Source organism: Gracilinanus agilis, chromosome 2, assembly GCF_016433145.1.
Source record: "Gracilinanus agilis isolate LMUSP501 chromosome 2, AgileGrace, whole genome shotgun sequence".
NCBI lineage: Eukaryota > Metazoa > Chordata > Mammalia > Didelphimorphia > Didelphidae > Gracilinanus > Gracilinanus agilis.
Window position 1 is genome coordinate 266,284,835 of NC_058131.1, and position 25,247 is coordinate 266,310,081.

General features: G+C 33.7%; 1 protein-coding gene across 1 annotated transcript in view; it reads right to left on the reverse strand.

Moving 5' to 3' along the window:
• ZBTB46 (zinc finger and BTB domain containing 46) overlaps positions 1 to 25,247 on the reverse strand; it is an 88,718-nt gene that overhangs the window by 31,935 nt on the left and 31,536 nt on the right. Inside the window, exon 2 of the mRNA XM_044663883.1 lies at positions 10,755 to 11,039. Within this exon, the coding sequence (XP_044519818.1) occupies positions 10,755 to 11,039 (285 nt within the window). The remainder of the gene's footprint in view (positions 1 to 10,754; positions 11,040 to 25,247) is intronic.

Consider the following 25,247-nt stretch of genomic DNA (forward strand, 5'->3'; position numbering starts at 1 on the left):
GAACACCACCCTTTGTCCTCACATCATACCAGTTTGTATTAGCATAAATCACACACTATATGCTGTGGATCTGCAACTTTTCATGAATATGGTTAATTTTGCTGCTCAGGGGCCCATCTCAACTTTTGTGGTTCTTGTCTATGTTGTCCCAGAAATACTCCACAAAACCTACCCAACACAAAATTATCTAAAGACCTCCAAAAGCTTGCATTCAGTTTCTTAGGGCATACTTTATTCACTGGGGATGTTTAGTTTGTTACATAAAACCAAACTATTGTTCTTAGTCTTAGAGATTTCTTAATATGCCTAGATCTTAACACTTATGACAAGATCCTCAAATGACCCCTTTTTGTTGTTGTTATTTAGTTGTTTTGAAGTTCTGTCTGACTTTCTGACCCCTTTTGAAGATACTGGAGTGGTTTGCCATTTCCTTCTCTAGCTCATTTTACAGTTGAAGAAACTGTGGCAAACAAGATAAAGTAACCCCTACACATACATTAATAGAACTCATAATTTTGAAATAGAAAGGTAATAATTTGGAATATTTCTGCTAAACGTATGTCTTTAATATTAACTTCTGAAGGTCAGGATGTCAGTTCATGGAAATCAAGTCAAATAAATGGCAAATGTCTAAGAACTTCTTAGAGTGGGTTGGGGAGTGATTGATGATCTATTGTTGCTTTCAATTACTGTATTAAGTACACCATGAACCTTTGGCTACAACAACCTAGTCAATATGCTTGCCCACAAGAAAACCAAACTCCAGCAGTTTCTAAAAATTCTCTGCATGACTCAGAGTAGAACTCCAATATGCAATTGTTCTGTACCATTAGTGACATTAGTCATAATACTTTACCATTATCTAACTGAAAATATTTAAAGTCAATAATACTTCTCATCTTATGAAGCTAGTATAGATGGACATTATTTTGTCTATAACACTGTCTCACACATATGTATCTGTTTCTCTCTCTAGAAAATCATTAGGACTAGGGAGGTTTAACAAGAAAAATGCTTTATGTGCCTTGATTACATTAACCTACTAGGTAAAGCATCAAGATTAGTGGTTGTGTCTTCTTTCCTCTATGCTATAATATCTCCACTGTTTTTAGTGGTCTATTAAAAATATCAATACGAAGCCAAATGTGCTTAGTCCTGGATGATAGTTGTGATGATAACAATGTGAAGCACAGCCATGTGTTGAATGTTGTTCATGCTAATAAACTCTGTTAGACTAGAAATCACATTATTATCGATTAAGTCTAGGGAATGGAAGACTAATGTTTGCAGTGGTTCCCAAACTTTTTTGGCCTACCTCCCCCTTTCCAGAAAAAAAAAAACATTACTTAGCCCCCTGGAAATTAATTTTTTTTACATTTTAATAGCAATTAATAGGAAAGATAAATGCACCTATAGCCATCACCGCCCTCCTGGAGCACTGCAGCACCCACCAGGGGGCGGTAGCGCCCACTTTGGGAATCACAGGTTTAGAGGGATAGGAGGTCATAACAAGGCATTTTCAAAGAAGATGAGGCAAAACAATGGAGATAAATTTAAACAATAGTTATATAGAGGGCCAAGTTCTACATTTGTAGTTAACATAAGGCATTGTATAGATGAATATACAGTGAAGGATCTTTCAGTGTGTTAGTTCATTGTTTCTGATATTATTAATAAGAAGTCAAGTTGAACATACATATGTATACATTTCTATAGCAAAAGTTAAGATGTTTCCTATTCAGACCCACAGAATTGAACTCAGGCATTTCCAAGTCTTGATTAAGAGTAATGTATCTAACTCATCCTTGACCACAGATAACTACTCCGTTTTTAAAGACATTCTGAAGAGAAGTTTCATAATCTCCCTTACTAATCTATTTTACTGATTAGCAATATAAATTATATTCTTTTAACCAAGCAGTTTGTAATAACTTTTCTTAAGTTTCATGGGGCATCTTGTCAAATACAAAAGTGCCCAAGGAGTACCGAGTTCTTATACTTGGTGTACTAAATGAGGATGTTAATGTATCTGTGATAGAAAATTGTACATAAACCAAAATAGACAAATATAGATATAATGATGTGCTTTTTCTACAAGAAGATGACATTCCTAACCCATGACCCACATGTGGTAGAGGGACAATATACTCTGAGGTGGTTTTTCAGTGGTAAGAATGCCTTTGTGTTGAGACAGCCACACTATTTTTTTACCCGATTCATGAATTTTATTTTGTCTGGAATTAAAAAACAATTGAATAAAACTAACAACAGTGTGGAACTTTGAGATAAATACAAGGATTTGTCTTTCTTAAATTGCAAAATCAAGGGATATTTGATATTGTCTAATGCAATCTCTTCTTTTGCAGATTAAGAAACTAAGGGCCTGAGAAGCTAAATACTTTATCCAAGGTCACAGAGGCAGGAAGTGTGGCAAAGCCAAAACCTAAATCCAGAGAGTCCAGAACTCCAATTTACTGTATTTTTTTCCCACTGCTTTGCCACAAGATACTTTAAAATATTACCCACCACATCTAGTCTCACTGGTGAATCACAAACTGGCAAAATCTAAGCAATATACTCACCACAACTCCAGTATAAATCATGGAAAAGTTGGCAAAAAGCAATCAGACAATGTGAAAATCAGTCATGTGATATAAAAAGTACAGATGCTATATAACTGATGGCCACACTCTTCACTCATTTCTCCTGATGACCAATAGCACATTTTAAAAAATGACTGGTCAGGATTTGGGCAGCAATGTGTGGAAACATAAGGGAGCAAATGTACCCACTCTTTATAGGACCTGAATCTATTACCTCAGTCTCATTGGCACTGTTAATGAATGGAGCATCAGGAAAAGCTCTTAATTTGGAATGAGAGAACTCACTTTTTTATCCCATCTCTGTTACTTACTAGGGTAAAATCATTCCACTCCCTTGGCTTCAGTTTCCTTATCTGTAAAATGAGGGAGATGGTCCAGATTACTTCTAAAGTCCCTTTTATTCTAAATCTATAATCTTGTGCTTATAAGAAACTGGCCCAAAAGCAGCCACAAGGAAGGTTGCTTTGTAGTTTAGGATTTTAATGAATCCTCCTTTACGGTAGGTGATAATTCTATCTATGCCTATCAATGCCACACACTAATATTTTAAGAAGCAACAAATTCATTATTGAAAACACTTTAATTTTTAAATGTAAAAATAATGATCTTTAACAGGGCTGCATAATTTATTGATCTAATATAATATAGACATTTTCCTAATACACAGTTGCTCAGGAAGTTGTCATTAAAATGCAATGTAATAGTAAAATGCTTTAAAGGACATAACCCTTCCCCCACCTCCAATGATGACAAAATTTCTTTTTTCTGCCTGGAACTGTGATTTTTAGGGTAGGAAATTCTTGATGAGGAAACTCTTGCCATCAGTGCAAATCAGCAGCTGCTTTTCAGCTTAAAGTCTTAAAGAGTTGACTGATCATTGAAAGGTGAAGTGATTTTCCCAAGATTATACAGACAGTATGTGTCAGAGGCAAGACTTAAAGATCCTTTTTGACTCTTAAAGTAGATCTCTATCCACAATTTTGTGCTGATCCTACATATGAAAAAGATAAATAAATCAAAATTCAACCATCTGAGGAGAGTAGATTTATTTATGTTTCCAAATTTAACATCACTTCTATCAATAGCAAAGTCTTTAGAAGCAAAAATATTTAATGTTAAACCTGAATGAGAAAAATCCTCATGCTTTTTCACAGTACACTTCAAAAAAACTGATAACATATAGATTGCATTAATAGCCACAGATGACAAAGCTCAAAATTAGCAAACACCAAAGTCATAATGTAATGAGAATAAAAAAACAGTGCTGTATTCTGAATATACCCAAGAAACGGCTTCTTGCAGCCCAACCATAATAACAGCAACCATGAAAACAAACTAAAATCTTGCATGATGCCATACTTTGGAGAATGCATTAAAAAACAACTCTTAACTGCCAATTTCTGGAGGAAAAAATTCTTCTCTTATAGGGAATATACACATGAGACAAAGGAGACTAACACATTACACAAATTATTTGATATATGCTCAGACTACTTTGAAATTAAACTTTACTGTATAGTTTATAATTTAGCTGGCAAAACAGATGGTCAACTTTAAAAACTCAGTTATTGAAGGAGAAGGGCAAATCCTTTTCAGAAAATAAATGGAGAACTTAAATTGTAAAAAATAGGAGGTCTAAGACATGTTTATAAGTCAAATGAATGAAAATGAGTTAGTGAATTTTATTAGAATCAGAATTCCATACTACAAAGCAATTTGGGAGTAGGCCCAGAAAGTTACCAAATCGCACCCTTTGACCCAGGATACCCCCACGAAGCCTATACCCTCAAAGACATAAAAGAAAGAGAAAAAGAATCCATATGGACAAAAATATAGCAGCTCTTTTCATTGTAGTCAAAAATTGGAGTCTTAGGGGGTATCTTCCTGTTGGGGAATAGTTAAACAAATTGGTGTATATGGATGTAAAGGATTCTTATTACACCATAAGAAATGATGAAATGGACAATTTCAGAGGAAAGTGGGACATTTCATGAACTGATAAAGAATGAAGTGAAGAGAACTAGAAGAACAACTTACACAGTGATAACATTGTAGAGGAAAACAACTTTGAAGATTTAAGATCAATACAACACTGATACAACTTAAGTCCAAGAGAATGAAGATGAAACATACCACTCACTTCCTGAAAGAGAGGTGATTAACTTAAAATGCAGAAAAAGACATACATTTTCCAACATAGCTAAGCAATCCAAAATCTTGCCCGCCTCTTCTATGAAGAGTTATATGGCCTATACAAATTTGAGGAAAGGATTTGACTTTCTAGTCATCCTCAGTTATTTTCCTTTATTGAAGAGCCCTACCTCTTAATGTTTTAGTTATCTCAAGGGCATGCCTCTTTTTATTTGGGGGTAGGGAGTCAACCACGGAGTAATTTCTTGGGAGAAACTTTAGGTCCAACAGAAAGGGAAGGAAAGTTGTCTTAACTAGTTATGATTAGGCCTTTCTTTATTCTGTATGAGCTTTATTTTTAATGTTAAATAAGACTGTTATACATTCAGTGTATTGTTAGCCAGAATGCTTACAAGAAAGTTGAGAGCCCTATTACTTTTCCTGTATGAGCTACATTTTTATGTTTCCATAGAACATAAGAATCCCCTGGAAGGAGAATTCTAATATTTTCAGGGAAGACCCTAGATCATGATTAAAGGAAGAACAAACAATGTGGGGGACTCAAAATCACGTAACATGAGAAGACTGAGGGATATTTAAACTGCAGAATAGAAGAGTTAGAAGATATAGGTATCTTAAAGTATTTCAAGAACTATCACATTGAAGACAAGACTTGTTCAATTTAGCACCAGAGGGTAGAACCAGGAGCAATGAGTACAAGCTACAGAAAGAAATATTTTTGTCCTATATAAATAGAAATGTCCTAACAACTAGGGCTATCTCAAAGCAGAATGGGTTACCATGGAAGAGAGTGAACTTTTTCACTAGAGTCATCAAGCAAAGATTGGATAATAACTTGTTAGGGATGTAGAAAGAACTCTTTCCTACTCAGATATGGATTGGACCAGATCAGTGATTCCCAAAGTGGACACTACCACCCCTTGGTGGGTGCTGCAGCGATCCAGGGGAGCGGTGATGGCCACAGGTGCATTTATCTTTCCTATTAATTGCTATTAAAATTTTTAAAAATTAATTTCCATGGGGCTAAGTAATATTTTTTTCTGGAAAGGGGCAGTAGGCCAAAAAAGTTTGGGAACCACTGGACTAGATGAACTCTTTTGGGTTCCTTTTAATACTAAGATTCTAGAAATCTATGTAAAAAATTATGAAGAAAAGAAGAAAGAAAAGGCAAGTCAATGATTATTTAAATGAAGGCTGAAAGGCATATCAAGACTCTATTGGTAAATATCATAGTTTGTACTATAGAAAACTACATAAAAATCCCTGAAAATATTTCTGTAAAATGGCGCTTTCTGAAGAAAAGGCAGCTGATTCTCCTGAACTTTAACTATTTCCATCTTTTAAATTTGATTATACTCTCTTTATTTAAGATTTTTTGGGGAAATGTTTTTTCAAAGGATAGTAAGTTTAATATGAATGTCTCCCCCCAAATCTTGGAATCATTACAGGCAGTAGTCTCTGATTTGCAAATGAACTATACATAACAAATAAAGAGCTGCCTTTGGTCACACACACTTCTGAGAATTGTTATAAAGAAAAAACTTGGATATTTTGGAGAATTTCTGAGAACAGAAGCAGAGAATGTAAAGAAACTGTAAAAATAACTTGAAGGGACTGATCATAAGGGTAAACTCAGGCAGAACTGTACTGTGTATTTGTGTGGCTCCCCTACTTCAAACTGTTTCACTCATTACACTGCCTAAATTTTTTCTATCTCATTTCGTTAGACTCCTTGAAATTCTATCACTTAAATATTAATTTGAGTTAATACTCATCTTCTTGAAAAATGCAAATAGCTGTGCTAAGTTGTAGGGCTATTAGTTATTTATACATGTATAATAATTTTATCAGACTTTTCCCTTCAAATTACTTAGGTAATATTAGTTATTAGAGATTGGGAAGGGAGAAGAGACCTAATAAATGTTGAAGGATGATGCATTTTTTGAGGATAAAACAGGTGTTGGCAGGTACTACTTTAAAGTAGCATAAGGTCACTGGTACCAAGGGAAGAGGACACTAGGTTACAGAAGTGGGGGGGGGGATTTCAGAGAGGGTGGTGAGCAAGTTTTATCTAGGATTTTCCTAGACCTGAAAAGTGTAAAGAAAATCTGTTTCAGATAATCAGGGGAAATATATTTTAGTAAATGGAATAAAAGGCAGTGAAGCAACATCAAAATATTTACAGCAAGATTCTCTCATAAAGGCATCACTTCTCATATAGGGAATATGTGTCAAACATATGAGCCAAAACAAGATCCATTTGCCAGTTGGTAAATGGTCAAAGGATATGAACAGGTAGTTTACAGAAGAAGAAACCAAAGCTATCTATAGTCATATTTTTAAAATGCTCTACATCATTACTGATTAGGAAAGGCAAATTAAAACAACTCTGAGGTACCACCTTGCAACTGTCAGAAATGAAAAATGCTGGAGGAGATGAGGGAAAATGGGAAAACTAACGAACTGTTAGTGGAGTTGTGAACTGGTCTAACCATTTTGAAGAACAATTTGGAACTATACTCAAAGGGTTATAAAATTGTGAACACTCTTTGACTCAGCAATACAACTATTAGGTCTGTACCCCAAAGAGATTTAAACAAAAGGACCTATATATAAAAAATATTTACAGCAGCTCTTTATGTGGTGGAAAAGAATTGGAAATTGAGGGGATGCCCATCAATTAGGGAATGGCTGAACAAATTGTCAAATAAGATTGTAATGGAATACTATTGTACATTAAGAAATGAAGAGGGAAATAGTTTCAGAAAAACTTATGTAAATTGATGCAAAGTGAAGTGAGCAGATCCAGGAGATCATGGTACACATTAACAATATTGTAATGATGTTCCACTGAAAGATTTAGTTACACTGATCCATACAAGTATCCAAGACAATTTCAAAGGACTTGTGATGAAAAATGCTATCAAACTCCAGTGTGAGAAGGGATAAACTGAGTGAAGACTGAAGTATAATGTTGACACTTTATTTTTCTTACTCTTCTGTGATATAGCTAATATGGAAATGTGTTTTACATGATTTTACATGTATGACTAATATACTGGTTACCTTCTCAAATTGGTAGGGAGGGGCATGAGGAAAGAATTTGGAACTCAAAATTTAGAAAAATGCTAAAATAAATATTAAATTTTAATTTAAAAATAGCTTTTTCTTTTTTCTTTTCTGCTAAAGTAGTCTTCTGTTCTATGGACAATACTCTTAGTATAGAAGATCAATCATATTATTGATTAAGTAGATTTTCGTGGGTGAATCTGAGAATCTAATGACTAGTTATAACATAGTTATATGTTTATAGAAATAAACATTTTAAGTTCTAAAAGCTGAGAATACTACCTGATCATGAGTTTGGGACCCTTATACTTTAATTTAATCAAGAAAATAAATCTATCCAAATATGCCAACTTTCCAAAGGATGAAGAAGGTAGAGTTGATCAGTGTCTATTGAATGCACACTATCTGCAAGGCCCTGTATTAAGTCAATGGAGGACACACATAAAGACAACTTCTTAAGAAATTTACAATCTACCAAGGAAGATAGAAACAAAAATATAAACATAAAAAAACTCAAGATCATTAAAAAACAACATGAAAATGAGTCTAAAAGACCATAATTAATGCTATGGTCTAAAATCAAATGCCACTAAGTTCTTAGAAAAGATGTCATTAAAAATTTGTAGAGAAATCATATTGAAGAAAAAAATTATTTATACTAATTGAACTGTTTGGTGGGATTAACTAGGGAAATCTCTAAAGTTATCAAAATCTTACCTTCATTTCAGGAGACTATCTCATACTATTTAACCTCTCTGCTGTTCTCCAATACATCCCATATTTCCCACTGGCAAAAGAAAAAAATAAAACCTCTCCAACTCATAGGATTCTCAGTGTTGAAAGGGATTCAGGAATTATCTAGTCCAAATCATACTTGTACAGGAATCTCCTCTATAATAATTCTTTCTAGCTTCTTGTAAGTGAGACCTCCAGTGAGAGGGAAGCCACCATTATCTGAGGCAACCAACCCCACCTCAGCTAAAAAGTTTTTGCTTATGTCAAGCCTAAAATGGCTCTATTTGTAGGAGTCTATTTAGAGATTCTATATGCTTGGAATACATTCTACCCACCTTCTTGAATCACTGCTAATATTCAGGATCCTTTAAAAGGCAAACATTGATGATAAACATATTGCAGAAATCATAATGATAAAATAAATTAGGAAGAAAATATTTAAAAAGATGACTTCCCAATTCTTTATCCAGAGTTACAAAATGATTTTCTTTAATATCCCCAAACTAAAAATTCAAAACAAGAATCCTTTAGTCTTACTTAAAAAAAAAAACAAAGTTGGAGGGAAATTTAAAATTCTATACTCCTTTTAGTGAAAATTAAAACAAATACATTATTAGAACCTTCAAGGTAAAATTGATTAGTAATCTTTTCTTCAACCTCCATTATTCCAATGAAAAAAGTCACATCTATGTCATAAATGTCATAAAATTTTATTCATAAAATAAAGTTAGAAAGTTACCCTTATTTTGTAAGGTATAGCTAGAAGCCCAAGACTTCAGGCATCCTCCCCTTCCTTATAGTGAGCAGATATGAGTATATCAGATACATTTAAACTGATCCAAGTAGTCTTTATAAATTAAACAATAACATATTCTGATCTCCTTTCTTAGTGCTGAGCACATTTAATCACATACCTTTCTCCATCTAATGAACAACTAGACACATTAAAAAAACCTTATTCTTTCTCATTTCCCTCCTTGCCATGTAGCAACTTAATGCCCATAAACCAAATGTAAAAAAAGGATACAAGAGTGCTGAAATATAGAGTTCATTTTTCTGAGCAATGCCATTTTTAAAAACTTACTTTACACATGATGCCATAAAAACCTTTAGAAAACTCTGACATTGGAGAAAGTAGAGACTTATTCAGAGGCAGCTATTCCATTCTACCAATTTAGTGCTTTAAAAACATCACAACAAGGAAGGAATTAGTTATCCCAAAGTGAGTGAGATCTTATGGAAGATAATGCATGTAGGATAGTGCAATCCTCCCTCATCATCTAAATGGTCTTCACTTGAATTTCTCAACAAATACTGTAAGAGTGGATGATCTGTTTTAAAATATGCAAACCACTGATAGAAAACCAGAGAATAAATTCCCTCATAACATCAATGTTACTCAATCAAGTAATATTGCCCTGAATTCTCATAATTTCTCAGAGTAGTTTATTAATTCTTATGTATATCCAGAGTTCAACTTAACACATTTAAGTCAAGCAGATTTTTAAAAAAATCTTTTACATAACTTATTCATAACCAGAATTCTCCGCTGAAATAAAATTGCTGATATAAATACTTAGCACTTCTCATTGGTTCTATTTTAAAACTGCTTTCCAATGATTCTCTCATATTGTAGCAGAATCAGAACAAATTGTCAGCATCAGAGAGCCAGCAGAGGGAGCACAAATCCTTTTAGAATCTATATTCTATTATATCTATATAATTTCTCTAAATTTCCTAGAATGCCAAAGTTTTCCAAAGTAGTTTATTATATTTTTATGCCTAGCCAAATTTTTGACAAGTTTTGACAGGAGCTCTTGGACCTGTGTTTGAAATATTTTAAATATTACTAAATTTCAAAATAATTAGTCCACAGAAATTAATGTCCTTTTTGGTAAGTGAAATATCAGCCAAACTTCTCCCTTTAAAAAATTAAGATATAGTTTTTGCCATCAGTCTTCAATACATAAGCTTTCTCCTATGACATTATTTAAAAACCCAACATCTAAACATATGGAATTAACTACTTAATCTTGACCTCAGAAGGAATATAAGAGTGTTCACCATCAAACAGCATATGGAATTTAATCAAATATGACGTAACTTAAGATTATTGCCTTATCTCCCTTTAGATTTTTAATACAGATTTCAAAAACAAAAACAAAGGAGAATAAGAAAAAATATATATAAACTTACGAGATAATGAATGTGTGCCTTTCGGCAAGTATTCAAACAGCAGAGAGCTATCATCTCCTAGCATATCAGCTTTGAGAGACAGCAAGCTGTTCTTACTCATGAGAGCCGCACGTAAATTAGCAACAGCTGTAGCCTGGTGAAGTGCATCTTCCTTCTCTGGGGTGAGGGGCTGAGACAGGTAGCTAGCTTCTCCTCCAAGGAGGGTCTCATCAGCATTTGCATAGAGGTCAGCTCTCTCCCCACGGCTATCAGAGCTGCTGGGTTCTGTCACTGTCAAATCAGCATCTGTGAGATTAAAAACGCCATTAGAAAACAGATTTTAAAACTACAAGGAGAATGAGAAACAGTTAAGAAAACCAGAAATAATTCTCTTTGTTGCCAGAATAAGGGTGTCGTACCAAACTATGGTTTGGGAATAACTTAATAGTCAATTTAATTGTATCTTATTAACTATATTTGAAGCCATTCAAAAAATTCCAAATTGCCAAGAATATGAATTAAAATAATCAGATCAAACCTTCTGGTTTAATAGTGGCTATTTAATAGCATATAAGTGGTATCCTATCCTGGCCTGCTAACTGAAGATCACAAGACATCTACATACTACTCCAAAATCAAAAAGCATCAGGGATTGAGAGAGAAAGCTACATTTAAGACAATAGAGTAAAGAGTGGGGCAGGCCTCCATGAGGAGACTTGGGTCTGATTCTGGCTTTTGAATACTGTGAAACACTTTTAGAAGAGATTGAATCTTGAGGTAGCCTAGGTTTCTGTTCCCCAATAAGACGGTTGCCAGCAATGGAAATAGATGAGGTTAATATCAGGGGTTCTTAATTTTTTTCCGGTTATGGTTCCTTTTGACAGTCTGGTGAAGGCGATGGAGCCCCATCCTCCTCAGAAGAAAGTTTTAAAATGCATACAATAAAGTACATAGGACTACAAAGGAAACAAAATTATATAAAGATAAAAATGAGTTAATTTTTTCCCAGAGAAGATCACAGCCCCCCCCTAAAATCCATCCACAGAAACTCTAGATATTCATGGATCCCAAGTTAAGAATCCTTAGATTAAGTGGTCCCTGAAAACAATTTCAGGAGGTAGCTAAGGAAAAGAAAGCCAAATACTAGCTGAAAAATAGAAGGAAAATAAGATTAATTAACATCTATGTTCCATAAAAAGTACCAGCATAACTCGCCTGAACTCACCTTAACTAATTCCAGAAAAACACGATGTTAAGGTGAAGTAATGTTACAGGAGTCACAGGTAGTTGCTTAAAAATGGGTAACTAGCTTAATAAATTTACTGTGGAGTTTTGGATATGATATATTTTAATGATATTAATGCAAAATAGTCAGGACAATTTTGTGCCAGGGGAGTCCAGATAAGAAAAGAAAGTAATTTTTAGTAAAGAGTACTTTCTTGCACACTACAAAGAGAGTAGTACCCAGAGAAAAGTGACACAAAGATGGATGACATGGGAAGACATGAAAAATAAAGAGTCAAAATATTTGGAAATTTCTGGAAAGATTCCAGTTTCAATATAAATCAGTTTTAGAAAAGAATAGAGAGTGAAAATAGAGGGAATATGCTGTCAAGAAAGAAACTGTAATGGCAGACAACTAAACGTGCAGAGCATTGCTTCTTTGGAGAGATACAAAAAGTGAGAAGAAATGTTAAAAGAAAGGAATAAAGATAATAAGGTGAAAACATCATGAGGAACAGGAACAAAAGAGAATACACAGGAAACTCTCTGCACCTTGCAAGAAAGGTGCTAGAAAAATTTTCAGATTATATAATTTCTTTAATTTATGATCTTTATTAAATGTATGCCCTAATTTATATCTTACTTGAACTAATACATGTCCCCCAAAATTCTTTTTTTATCTATAAAATGAAATCATTGAAGAGATATTAAGCCTTAGTGTCATAGCTAATTGTGTCTCCATTTTCTTTTCTATTTCAAATTTGCATCTGTAATAGGGGATTTGGACTAACACTTGGTATAAACAGATTCCTATACACTACCCACATGCATCAAATATTCCTACTCAAAGAATATTACTAACCATTACAAGATACTTAGCAAGACATGCCAAAAAAGATTTCTAGGCGTTAACAATGGGAAAGATTTCTGTTTTTTTGTAACGTAATGTAACTCACATGATGTTACTCTTTCATATTTATGTAATGCTCCATGATTTTTAAAGTGTTTTGATACATATTACTTCATTTAACCCTACTATAGCTATTTACACAAATCACATTAAATAGTATGCTATTTTTAAATATAAAATTAGTTAAGCGGCGTAAGAAAATTTTGGTAAAATAACTTCTAGGAAAAAAGAGCCAAGAAGGTGTAGGGAACAAAGATCTGGTCTTTGAACCTGGAAGATCTATGTTCAAATCCAACTTCTGATATATACTAGATACGCAACTCAGGGCAAGTCACGTAACTTCTAGCTCTATGTAACTTTGACAATGAGCTATAAATATTTTTGTATATCCTTAAGAGTTTGTTTGGCTTAGGACTAATCCATCCTTTAATTTATTCTTCCTCTAATTCTTTCTCCTCTCTTCTCTCTTTTTCCTCTTATTTCCCTGTTGAGTGAAATGTATTTCTGTATCCAACTGTCATTAAGCATTTACTATATGCTGGGCTAAACAATAAAAAGAGGGGAAAAGTCCTTGTTCTCAAGGACTCAAGGAGCTCACAATCAAATGAGGGAGATAACATGTAAACAGCTATGTACAAAAAAGAAATTATATATACAGAATAAATTGAAGATAAAAAAGCAGAAGGAAGGCACTAATACTAAGGGAAATCAGGCAAAGGTTCCTGTCAGAAGTGGAATTTTAGCTAGAACTTAAAGGAAGTCAGGAAGATAGAAATGAATGGGAAGAGAATTCCAGGTACAGCATGCAGCTAGTAAACTGCCTAGAATAAGGAGATGGAGTGTCTCATGGGAGGAATAGCTACAAGGCCAGTCACTGGTTCAAAAATCAAGGTATAAGAATATACCTGTGTAAGAAAAAGTAAGGTGTAAAAATATATCAATAAAGTGACAGGTCAAGTCCCTATCCTTAACTGCTGGAAAAAATATTTGTTAGGAAAAGTTGAGACCTATTGGAAGGTCCAGCATAACTGTTAAGTAATACAAATGCAAACAATATAAACTTTTAATTTGAAAACCAAGTTGTTTTATTTAATATGCCATACACAAATCATATAAAATCTTTAATCCCTTGCCTAAGTTCCTTAGATCTGACTACTTTCCTAACATTTTGGTTAACCTAGCAGCCCAAATATCCTAATGTTTTCAATTTACATTTTTCAAATCCCTTTCTGTTCATGTGAACTAAATTCTAGTAATTATTTTAATAAAAACCTTTGAGAGGAACATGGACAATTACATTAAGATTCAAACTAGAACTAGTTTGAGGGGATAAGTAATACTGAGAGTAGAGACTTATCAATATAGGCTTAAAAAAAAAGCAATTCATCCTATGAAATCCTAACTCAGTGACAAAATGAATATGATGTTTTCATTCAAAGTAAAAATGTCAATGTCTTTTAACATCAATTATTCCAGGATTAGGAAACGTGAATTTCTGAGTTAAGGAAAAGTATAAAGACCAGCAAACAGACCTTTGGTCTAGTGGGGAAGTCCTGTAGATACCACCTCAAAAATAATCTCTTAGAAGTAGTTAGATAGCTAAATGGATAGAGCACTGGCCTGGAGTCAGTAAAATAAGCTCAAACCTCACCTCAGATTCTGTGTGGCTGTGTAACTTTGGTCAAGTCACTCTCTGATTCAGCTTCCTCAATTGCAAAATAAAATTGATAATAATAGCACCTATCTCCTAAGGTGTTGAGGATAAAATGAAATAATATTTGTAAAACGTTTTACATAGTGCCTAGCACTCAGCAGGCCCTTAATGAAGGTTTATTCCCTACCCTCATTCCTCTCCTCTATTCACACCATAACCTCCTTAGTCCAAGTCCTTATCACTTCTCTCCTAGACACTGTATTCAGAGTCTTTCCTTTTCAATTAAAAATGTATCCTATGCTTAAAAGGCTTCAGTAATTCTTTACTACTTTTAAGAGAAAAAATATTTTTAACATATATTATTTAAATATTTTATATGATATAAATATTATATATTTATATTATTATATTTATATATTTATATAAATAAAATAAATATATTTTTAAACCCTTATCTTCCATCTTGGAATCAATACTGTGTATTGGCTCCAAGGCAGAAGAGTGTAAGGGCGAGGCAATGAGGGTCAAGTGACTTGCCCAGGGCCACACAGCTGGGAAGTGTCTGAGGCCAGATTTGAACCTAGGACCTCCTGTCTCTAGGCCTGGTTCTCAATCCACTGAGCTATCCAGCTGCCCCCTTTTAAACTCTGTTTGGCATTTAAAATCTTTCATGATCTGAGTACAGCTCATACTTCTAGGCAGATTACACATTATTTATTCTCCCTCACACAATCTAGCATCCAGCCAAACTAGTCTAGATGCTATTCCCTGGTCATGGCATTCCATCTCCCTCCTTCTTTGCAAAGGCTATCTGGAATGCTCTTCCTCCTCTTTACCTCTTTGGAATCCCTGGCAGCATTGAAAGTTCAGCTCAAATACTGTTTCCTTCTTTATATCCCTGGAGTCTGGGGGAAGAGGGATACTTAATGAAAGTTGATTGACTTATTGATGTGGGGTCAAATTTTAGTTCCACTATCGACTTACTCTGTTATCTATTAGTGTTATCATTTGCCTGTGGTTTCTTCATCTGTAAAATGAATGAAAAAGTCTATGTTAAGCACTTATTAAAGTCTTTATTAGCACTTTGCCAAGTACTATGTTAAGCACTGAAACTACAAATGTGAACAGTCCTTCTGTTCAAGGAGCTTATATTCTAGTAGGAGACAACACAGATTGGGGAGGGAATGGTGGTCACAAGTTGGAGCTGGGAAAGAGTCATAAGGAAAGGAATAAATCAACTTATACAACCCTATCTCATAAGGTTATGGTGAATAAAGATTAAATGAGGAGCCATGTGAAAGCAATATAATTCTAAAGGGCTTTGTTAATGTTAGATTAATATAATATTATTAAGGACCTCACAAAGATTACATGAAGATATAGAACATGATCAAGTATCAAGATTTCAGTTTTTTGCCACCACAAAGAGCGCAGCTATAAATATTTTTGTATATGTCTTTTTCCTTATGATCTCTTTGGGTATAAACCCAGCAATGGTATGGCTGGATCAAAGGGCAGGCATTCTTTTAGGACTCTTTGGGCATAGTTCCAAATTGCCAGCCAGAATGGTTGGATCAATTCACAACTCCACCAGCAATGCATTAATATCCCAATTTTGCCACATCCCCTCCAACATTCATTACTCTCCCCTGTTGTCATTTTAGCCAATCTGCTGGGTGTGAGGTGATACCTCAGAGTTGTTTTGATTTGCATTTATCTAATTATTAGAGATTTAGAACACTTCATGTGCTTGTTAATAGTTTTGATTTCTTTATCTGAAAATTTCCTATTCATGTCCCTTGCCCATTTATCAATTAAAGAATGGCTTATTTTTTGAACAATTGATTTAGCTCCTTGTATATTTGAGTAATTAGACCTTTGTCAGAGTTTTTTGTTACAAAGATTTTTTTCCCAGTTTGTTGTTATCCTTCTGATTATAGTTGCATTGTTTTTGTTTGTACAAAACCTTTTTAATTTAATGTAATCGAAATTATTTATTTTACATTTTGTAACGTTTTCTAACTCTTGCTTGGTTTAAAAATCTTTCCTTCCCCAGAGATCTGACAAGTATACTATTCTGTGCTCACCTAATTTACTTATAGTTTCCTTCTTTATATTCAAGTCATTCACCCACTCTGAATTTATCATGGTGTAGAGTTTGAAATGTTGATCTAAACCTAATCTCTCCCATATTGTTTTCCAATTTTCCCAGCAGTTTTTGACAAATAGTGGATTTTTGTCCCAAAAGTTGGGCTCTTTGGGTTTATCATAGACTGTCTTGCTGATGTCACTTACCCCGAGTCTATTCTATTGATCCTCCCTTCTGTCTCTTAACCAGTACCATATTGTTTTGATGACCACTGCTTTATAGTATAGTTTAGTATCTGGTACTGCTAGGCCACCTTCCTTCACATTTTCTTTTTCATTATTTCCCTTGATATTCTTGATCTTTTGTTCTTCCAAATGAACTCTGTTATAGTTTTTTCTAATTCAGTAAAAAAGTTTCTTGGTAGTTTGATAGGTATGGCACTAAATAAGTAAATTAATTTGGGTAGAATGGTCATTTTTATTATGTTAGCTCATCCTACTCATGAGCAATCAATGTTTTTCCAATTGTTTAGGTCTAGTTTCAAATGTCTGGAAAGTGTTTTGTAGTCGTGTTCGTATAATTCCTGTGTTTGTTTTGGTAGATAGATTCCTAAGTATTTTATATTGTCTAGGGCGATTTTAAATGGTGTTTCTCTTTCTACCTCTTGCTGCTGTGATGTGTTGGAAATATATCAGGGCCTGATGGATTCACAAGTGAATTCTAACAAACATTCAAAGAACAACTAATCCCAGTACTATACAAATTATTTGACATAATAAACAAAGAAGGAGTCCTACCAAATTCCTTTTATGACACAAATATGGTGATTCCAAAGCCAGGCAGACCAAAAACAGAGAAAGAAAACTTCAGACCAATCTCCCTAATGAACACAGATGCAAAAATCTTAAATAGAATACTAGCAAAAAGACTCCAGCAAGTGATCACGAGGGTTATTCATTATGATCAGGTGGGATTTATACCAGGAATGCAAGGATGGTTCAACATTAGGAAAACCATCCTCATAATTGACCATATCAACAGTCTAACAAACAAAAATCACATGATTATCTCAATAGATGCTTAAAAAGCCTTTGACAAAATACAACACCTATTCCTATTGAAAACACTAGAAAATATAGGAATAGAAGGACCTTTCCTGAAAATAATAAATAATATATATCTAAAACCATCAACAAGCATCATATGCAATGAGGATAAATTAGAAGCCTTCCCAATAAGATCAGGTGAAACAAGGATGCCCATTATCACCTCTATTATTTAACATTGTACCAGAAACACTAGCAGTAACAATTAGAGAAGAAAAAGAAACTGAAGATATTAAAATAGGCAATGAGGAGACTAAGCTATCACTCTTTGCAGATGATATGATGGTCTACTTAAAAAATCCTAGAGAATCAATTAAAAAGCTAGTAGAAATAATCAACAACTTTAGCAAAGTTGCAGGATACAAAATAAATGCAAATAAATCATCAGCATTTCTATATATTTCCAAGTATCAAGATTTTAGAACTTGATTAGGAGGCAGAGTAGAGATAGAAAACCAGATCCTGATTCCAAATCTAGTGTTCTTTCCCCCAGAGGAGGTGGAAGAGTCTCAAAAACCTGGACTTGCAATCAGTTCAAATTCTAGTTTTCCCACTATGTTGTGTAACCCTTGACAGATGAAAAATTCTCTGAGTTTTATTTTTATTTATTTATTATTATTTATAACAGGTTGTTATGAGGATAACATATATAAGAACGTGCTTTGTGATGACAGAATACTACATAAATAGAAATTATTATTTTTACTATTATAAAGCACAAAATTTTAAGTCCTGTATCTATCTCACAATACTATAAAGGCAAATCACTTCATTTTTTCAATAATTCTAATCTGATAACATTATTTAATGTTTACTTTAGTTTGTAAAATATAACACTATATAAATGCTTATTCCTTTTCTCTTCCCTTCATTTCTCTTTCCTTCCTCAAATTGTCTTATATTTAGTTATATGTGTACTTCGATCTCCAACTAGAACATAAACTCTCTGAGGAGAGGGAGTGTTTCCTGTTTTTGTCTTTGTTTTCCTAGAACCTAGGGCAGTGCTTTGCACATTTTTTAAAATATTGAAACTTGTGGTTTCATCTACGAGGAACTCCCAACTGTGGAAATTCCTTTTACTGATGCAAATCAATAATCCATTTATAATTTTTATGATTTACCCAGAGCAAAACTGTCAGTAAGTGTCAAAGGTCTTACACAAATTGAGCATTTAACCAAGTGCTGAAGTGAATCAATACAAGTTTCAGTTGTAGATAATTCAAATTCTTATTGGAGGATATACAATTTTTAAAAACATTCTTTTTTAAAAAAGTTTTGAGTTCCAAATTCTCTCCTTTCTTCTGACTCTCCTTTGCTGCTCTTCCCCCACCTGAGATGGTCAGCCATCTGACATAGATTTTTATGTGTGCAATCAGAGGGCATATGGTTCTTACAGATCATTCTTAGCAGAAATAGAGAAACAATGCAATCTAAGCAAGCAAGACTTTTGGTTTGATGCTCTTTTATTCTTGTTTCATTTGATTCTCCAGTCTTCTTTCAAATGATTTTTTAGCTCCAGTCAAAAATACTAACCACTTAAACCCATCGCTCTTATTTTAAAACCTAGCTTTTTATCTTTCTGATCCACTTAATTGGGTACTTGTACCTTATACTACCTAAAGCTTGACCTTTTTGCCATTAAATCCCAACTTTTCACACTCATTCCATAATCTTTCTATTTCTTTTCATCTTTCCCTGCATGTTTGCTCTGCAGTTGATCTCTTGTTAACCTTAAGCTTATTAAATTCTGACTTTATAACAGGCCCTGTAGAGTCCAACTACTAAATCATGTTCAAAATCCATGATCAATTTAGACAGGAGGAAGGACTCCCAGGTACTCTAGAAACCTCCAGCTCTCCAAAGCACATCAAGTCCAAATTAATCATAGCTGGTTTCAAACAGAGAGAAACCTGAACCTACTTAAAAGATGAATATAACTGACCTAGGCTATATGTACTTCATGAATGAATCTGGCAGTTATTTCAACTGCAAATGTAATACATTTCATATCTAATAAAGTTGTCAAATGAGTTACAGCTTCTCTTTTAACACTTGTAACAAGAAATAAAGTGAAAAATTAAGCTAAGACTTAAGTAAATTGATATAAATTACCTCAGTCAAAACAACCTAATTGCTTTTTCTTCTTAAAAATAAATGATCTGGGTCAGTGGTGTCAAACTCAAATATAAACAGGGTCACTAAACTGCACATATGGATCCCTGCTAACACATTGACTTACAAAATGAAATATGAACATTACCTATGTTTTGTTGCATTTTTATTTATTTTGTTAAATTTTTCTCAATTATATTTTAATCTTGTTCAGGATGCATTTTTTTGTGGCCCATCAGCTCCATGTTTGATATCTCTAATCTGGACCATTTCTAAAAAAAATATTACCTTGGCCAATGTCTAATGCAACCATTTCAGAAATAAAAATTCACCATTTGTACTCCTCATAATCAAAGATAGAATATCAAATTAAACACTGGTTAGTCTTGTTTAGTGTAATGAGTAAATCTTTCTCTAAAAGAGAAGTGGGTCACTAGTAGACCTTTCAAAAAAATTCTGTGGGAGTGGTAAAGTTAGAATAAAAAAGTACAGTACTCTGAATATCTTTTAACAAATAATATCACCCTGCTATACTAGATAACAGGTATAGTTAGAAAGAAGCCACTAGTAATGTTGGAAACTTGTCAAAAAACAAACCCAATAATACATCAAACTCCTCAAAGAATAGAACTCAAAAGGCTTATTTAATTTAAAAAATCATTCTTTGAGACATTTTAAAATGAAAACATTTTCCATTATGTTACAGAGGCTAGATAGATCATTGTTGATGAAGTGAATAAATTCACTGTAAATCTGGGTATTTTAATAGAATTTTTTTACTTCCACTTGGAGTCACAGGATCTGAACTAAAACCTCAGATTTTCCACTTACTATCAACATGACTTGGAATAAGTAACAATTTCTCTGGCCATCAGTTTCTCAGTTGTAAAATGCAGGAACTGAACAAGATCTCTGTTAAAGTGGCTTACAACTCTACATCTGTAATGCTATGAATCCTAGTAAATTCCTTGAATTTACATATTTTTAAATAACTCTAGGTGCTTATGAAGAGATAATACTGCTAAAAATGATTAGGTTATCTCTAATAGTACAAAAAGTTACTGTCAGAGGATTTTAAAATGGCATTTTTAGGATCTAAAGAATTTATGATTCTCTTCTAAAGATGACTATTATCCTAAGTATTTTATTCATAAACCAGTCAAATCTATTATATATTAATAATTATCCTTTAAAAAATTAGCAAGTATTTGCTGAATATTCACAATATGCATGGCTCTTCATTAATAATGTTATCAGAAAAAATGTTCAAGCTGAAATGTCACATGAGTGCTTTAGAATGTTTAGCATCAAGTTCAAACTCAATAATAGCTACTCAGTACCAGCAAGTGACAATATCTGAAGAGTCTTCTTTATCTTACACAGAATCTTTTCAGGATTGGAACAAATAAGAAACAAGTTCATTAATCTGATTTCGAATTTTTAAATTCAAAACTTGTTTTTGGTAAAACAAAACAAACCAAACTAACTTTTTCTAAAACAACAACAAAAAAACAACAACACTGGAACCACAATTGGAGAGAATTCATGGGGAAACATGCTCCCTACCTCCAGAAGGGAGGAATTCAGTGTATAGAATGAAACATATATTTATTTATTTAAACTCTTACCTTCCAGCTAGGAGTCAATACTACTGGGGCAACTAAGCAGACCATGGACTGAGAGACAGGCCTAGAGTTGGGAGGTCCTGAGTTCAAATCTGACCTCAGATACTTCCTAGCTTTGTGACCTTGGGCAAGAAACTTAACTCCCATTGCCTATCCCTTACTGCTTTTCTGCCTTGGAATTTATACTTAGTATTGATTCTTTTTTTAACCTTTACCTTGGTTTTGGATACTAAATATTGTTTCCAAGACAGAAGAGCAGCAAAGGCTAGGTAAAGGTTGGGTAAATGACTTACCCAGGGTCACACAGCTAAGAAGTATTGAGGCCATATTTGAATCCAAGATCTCTCTTTTCCAGGCCTGGCTCTCAATCCACTAGACTACCCAGCTGCCCCTGGGACATATATTTTTAAACATAACCAATGCAGCAATTTGATTTGTTTGACTGTGCATATTTGTTACAAACTTATTTTTCTTTATCTTTTTCCAATAAGGGGAGGCAAGAGGGAGAAAAATTAGATTTTTATTAATTGAAAAAATAATAAAAGAATAAGAAATTTGAAATAATTTGAATTGCTACTGAAATTTCCTAGCAGGAAATAGAAGACAAAGTAAGTAGGACAACTTCATTGACAAATTCTAAATAAAGTTCTAGCAGAACAGGGTCAGATTTTCACACTAGATTTATAAAGCATATTATATTGTTGCTCACTGATGAAAAGGAAATTTAAAGGAAAAAAGGCCACAAATTCTGGCATTTAAAAATTAATTCTGAGGTTAAATAAGTTTCCCTATATTCAAGATTCTTAACCTTTTTTTGTGTAATGAACCCTTTTAGCAGTATAGTGAAGCTTATGGACCACTTCTCAGAATAACGTTCTTAAATGTATAAAATAAAATACCTATGGTCTAGGAAACAAATTATACTGAGATATGGTTATCAATATGTTAAAACAAACAAACAAACAAGTTCATGGACTGCCAGTCAAGAACATGTATCTAAAGGAAATGTAGAAAGCAAAGATAAATAACTGGTCTGGTTCAGGATCTGTTGCATATGGCTAACATGGGAAATAATTTTATTCTTCTTCTACTTTTTAAGAATCAATCCTGAATTGCGCCCTTTACTCATTTCCTAATGTGATTCTTATTAATATCACCATATTTTCATGACAAATTTCCAAACTTTATGTGTAATATTTCCTCTGGAAATGGGAGTGAAAATATTTTATAATAAAATACTTAACATCCAAAATCTATAAAGAGCTGACAGCATCATATGAGAGATATTCTTCTGACAAGTAATCAAAGGATTAGTAAAAATAAGATTGACCCAACTTTTTCTGGACCTCATAACTTGATCAGTGCATTGACCACAGGATGTTGTTCCTTTCAGCAGAGTTGATAGACTATGGGTGAGAAGTATGGTAATATGTCGTCAGATATAGACAATGTGTTCGTTTTCTTTAGTTTATATATACTTCTTTTTACAATGAAGAGTTCTATTAGTAAAGAAAAAGGGAGGAAGTTATAGCAATGTAAACAATCAATAAAATATTTTTTAAATAAAAAGAGGAAAAGAAAACCTAAAGAACAATATACACAGTGATGATAACAATATAAAGAAAGATAGCACTAAGAAACAACAAAACACAGGCCAAATATAGCTCATGTTAGTATTATCAAAATTAAAGGAAATATCCTTCCTTTCTGCTCTTCAAACGTGAAATGTACCATCATTCTTACTCAGACCATTGGATGGAATGTATGTTGTGGGGGTTTTGCTTTGGTGTTTCTTGGGAAACATCAGCTGTGTCAAAACAAAAGATATCAATAAAATTTTATAAAATTAAGAAAAAACCCTGATCAAGTTATGAGGTCCAGAAGAAGTTGGGTCAATCTAATTTTTACTTTGGTGCTCTTCCCAACAAACCAGTCTATCTATCACCATCTATATGCAATCAATTGTATTATTCTATTACCGGATCTTCTTCTTCTTCTTTTTTTTTTTTTTTTTTTGCCATGAAACTCTTAGAAATGGCTTGCATTTGAAATAAAAAAAAAACAGAATATTTTTAAGACTGAATATAAGAATCTGTTCCTTATTATTCTGTTATTTTGAATACTTGATTACAACCCCCCCCAAATCATTTACAAAGCCTATCATTTTAAAATGAACACACACCAAAAAGGGAACATCTTTGAGGAATTCCTCAGTTCAATTGGTGTGAATTCATTGTTTATAAATTGAAATCCCATATTTGTTTCTAGAAAATATATTCTCACAATCATATGAATCAAAAATTAATGTGTAATTCTTTCGAGAATGTGAACATATGTTTGGGAGAATGACTTAAATGATCTTTTAAGCATAGGCTGAAAATACCTTCACATATCTGTTTCTAGGTACAGAAAAATCCTAGCCCTTACCATCTAGTTTAAAAGTTATTGGAACTCTGAATAAGCATAAACCAGTGATTCCCAAAGTGGGTGCCACTGCCCCCTGGTGGGTGCTGCAGCGATCCAGGGGGGGCGGTGATGGACACAGGTGCATTTGTCTTTCCTATTAATTGATAATAAAATTTAAAAAAATTAATTTCCAGGGGCTAAGTAATATTTTTTCTGGAAAGGGGGCAGTAGGCCAAAAAAGTTTGGGAACCACTGGCATAAACTATTCTTCTAAGAATCTATATGTATCCCAACTGTTTCAAAAGAGAAGATTTGTACTTTTTAATAATTATGAATTCTGTTGACTCTGGCACCCTGTTGGTAAAGCAGACAGATTCTTGGATCCTTTCCAAATTGGCTTGATCAGCTAATCTCCACACTTGAGATCAAAGAAGCTGCCATTCAGTATAACATCTCCAGCGACAAAATAAATTCTTCCCAGAAGGAAGTTTACCCACTTGCACCAGGTAGCACTAATTTGGTAGGAATTCTGTTTATCTGTTTGGGATTTATATTTCTGAAAGGGGGAGAAATACATTTCCAAAGAGAATGTTCTCCCAAATAAAGCATGCTGGTTATCTTTTTTCCTATGGAAGCTTACTTTTTAAAGCTCTTGGAATAAGGCTTAAGCCAATTCCTAATGTAAGGATAGGGATATTCAAATGAAATTCACTTTTGAGAAACAAATACTGCCCTATTTCTCTTTACTTTGGATGACTGGGAGGAAGGAATAAGAGATTCCACTCTTAGATACAAGGTGTTAGCATAGGCAAAGCAGTTCTCATGTTCCTTAGGACAAGGGAAGCAATCAAATGAATTTTAAAAGATTTCCTTCTGAACTGTCCTGAAGTAACTGAGGTGATAGTAATATAAAATAGGAAATTACATACGTGGAAGAGATTGTGACAAGAAATTAAAAGCAATTCAGTTCAACAAATATTTACTAAGTTCCTAACATGTGAATGACATTGTTATAAAAGTATCAGATGTAAAAGGAAGTCTCTGTCCTCAAGGAACTTACATTTTATTGAAAAAATAGACCTTGTAAGAAATTAAGTACATACAAAGTAAAAATTTGAAGAGGGATAAGGTATTAATAATTGGGGAAAACCAGGAAGGCATCACAAAGGAGGAAATGCTTGAGTAAAGCCCAGAGGCAAGGAAGATAAAGGTATTGGGATGAGTTCAAACACTATCACCTGTACAAGACTTCTCCTGAATCCTCCCTCCCCAACATCACCTGGTGCAATGGTCGGCAACCTTTTTGGCGGTGAGAGCCATAAACGTGTGCGGAAAGAGGAGGATGGAAGCGGAAGGCGCTGGAATATGGGGGGGGGGGGCTGAAGGCC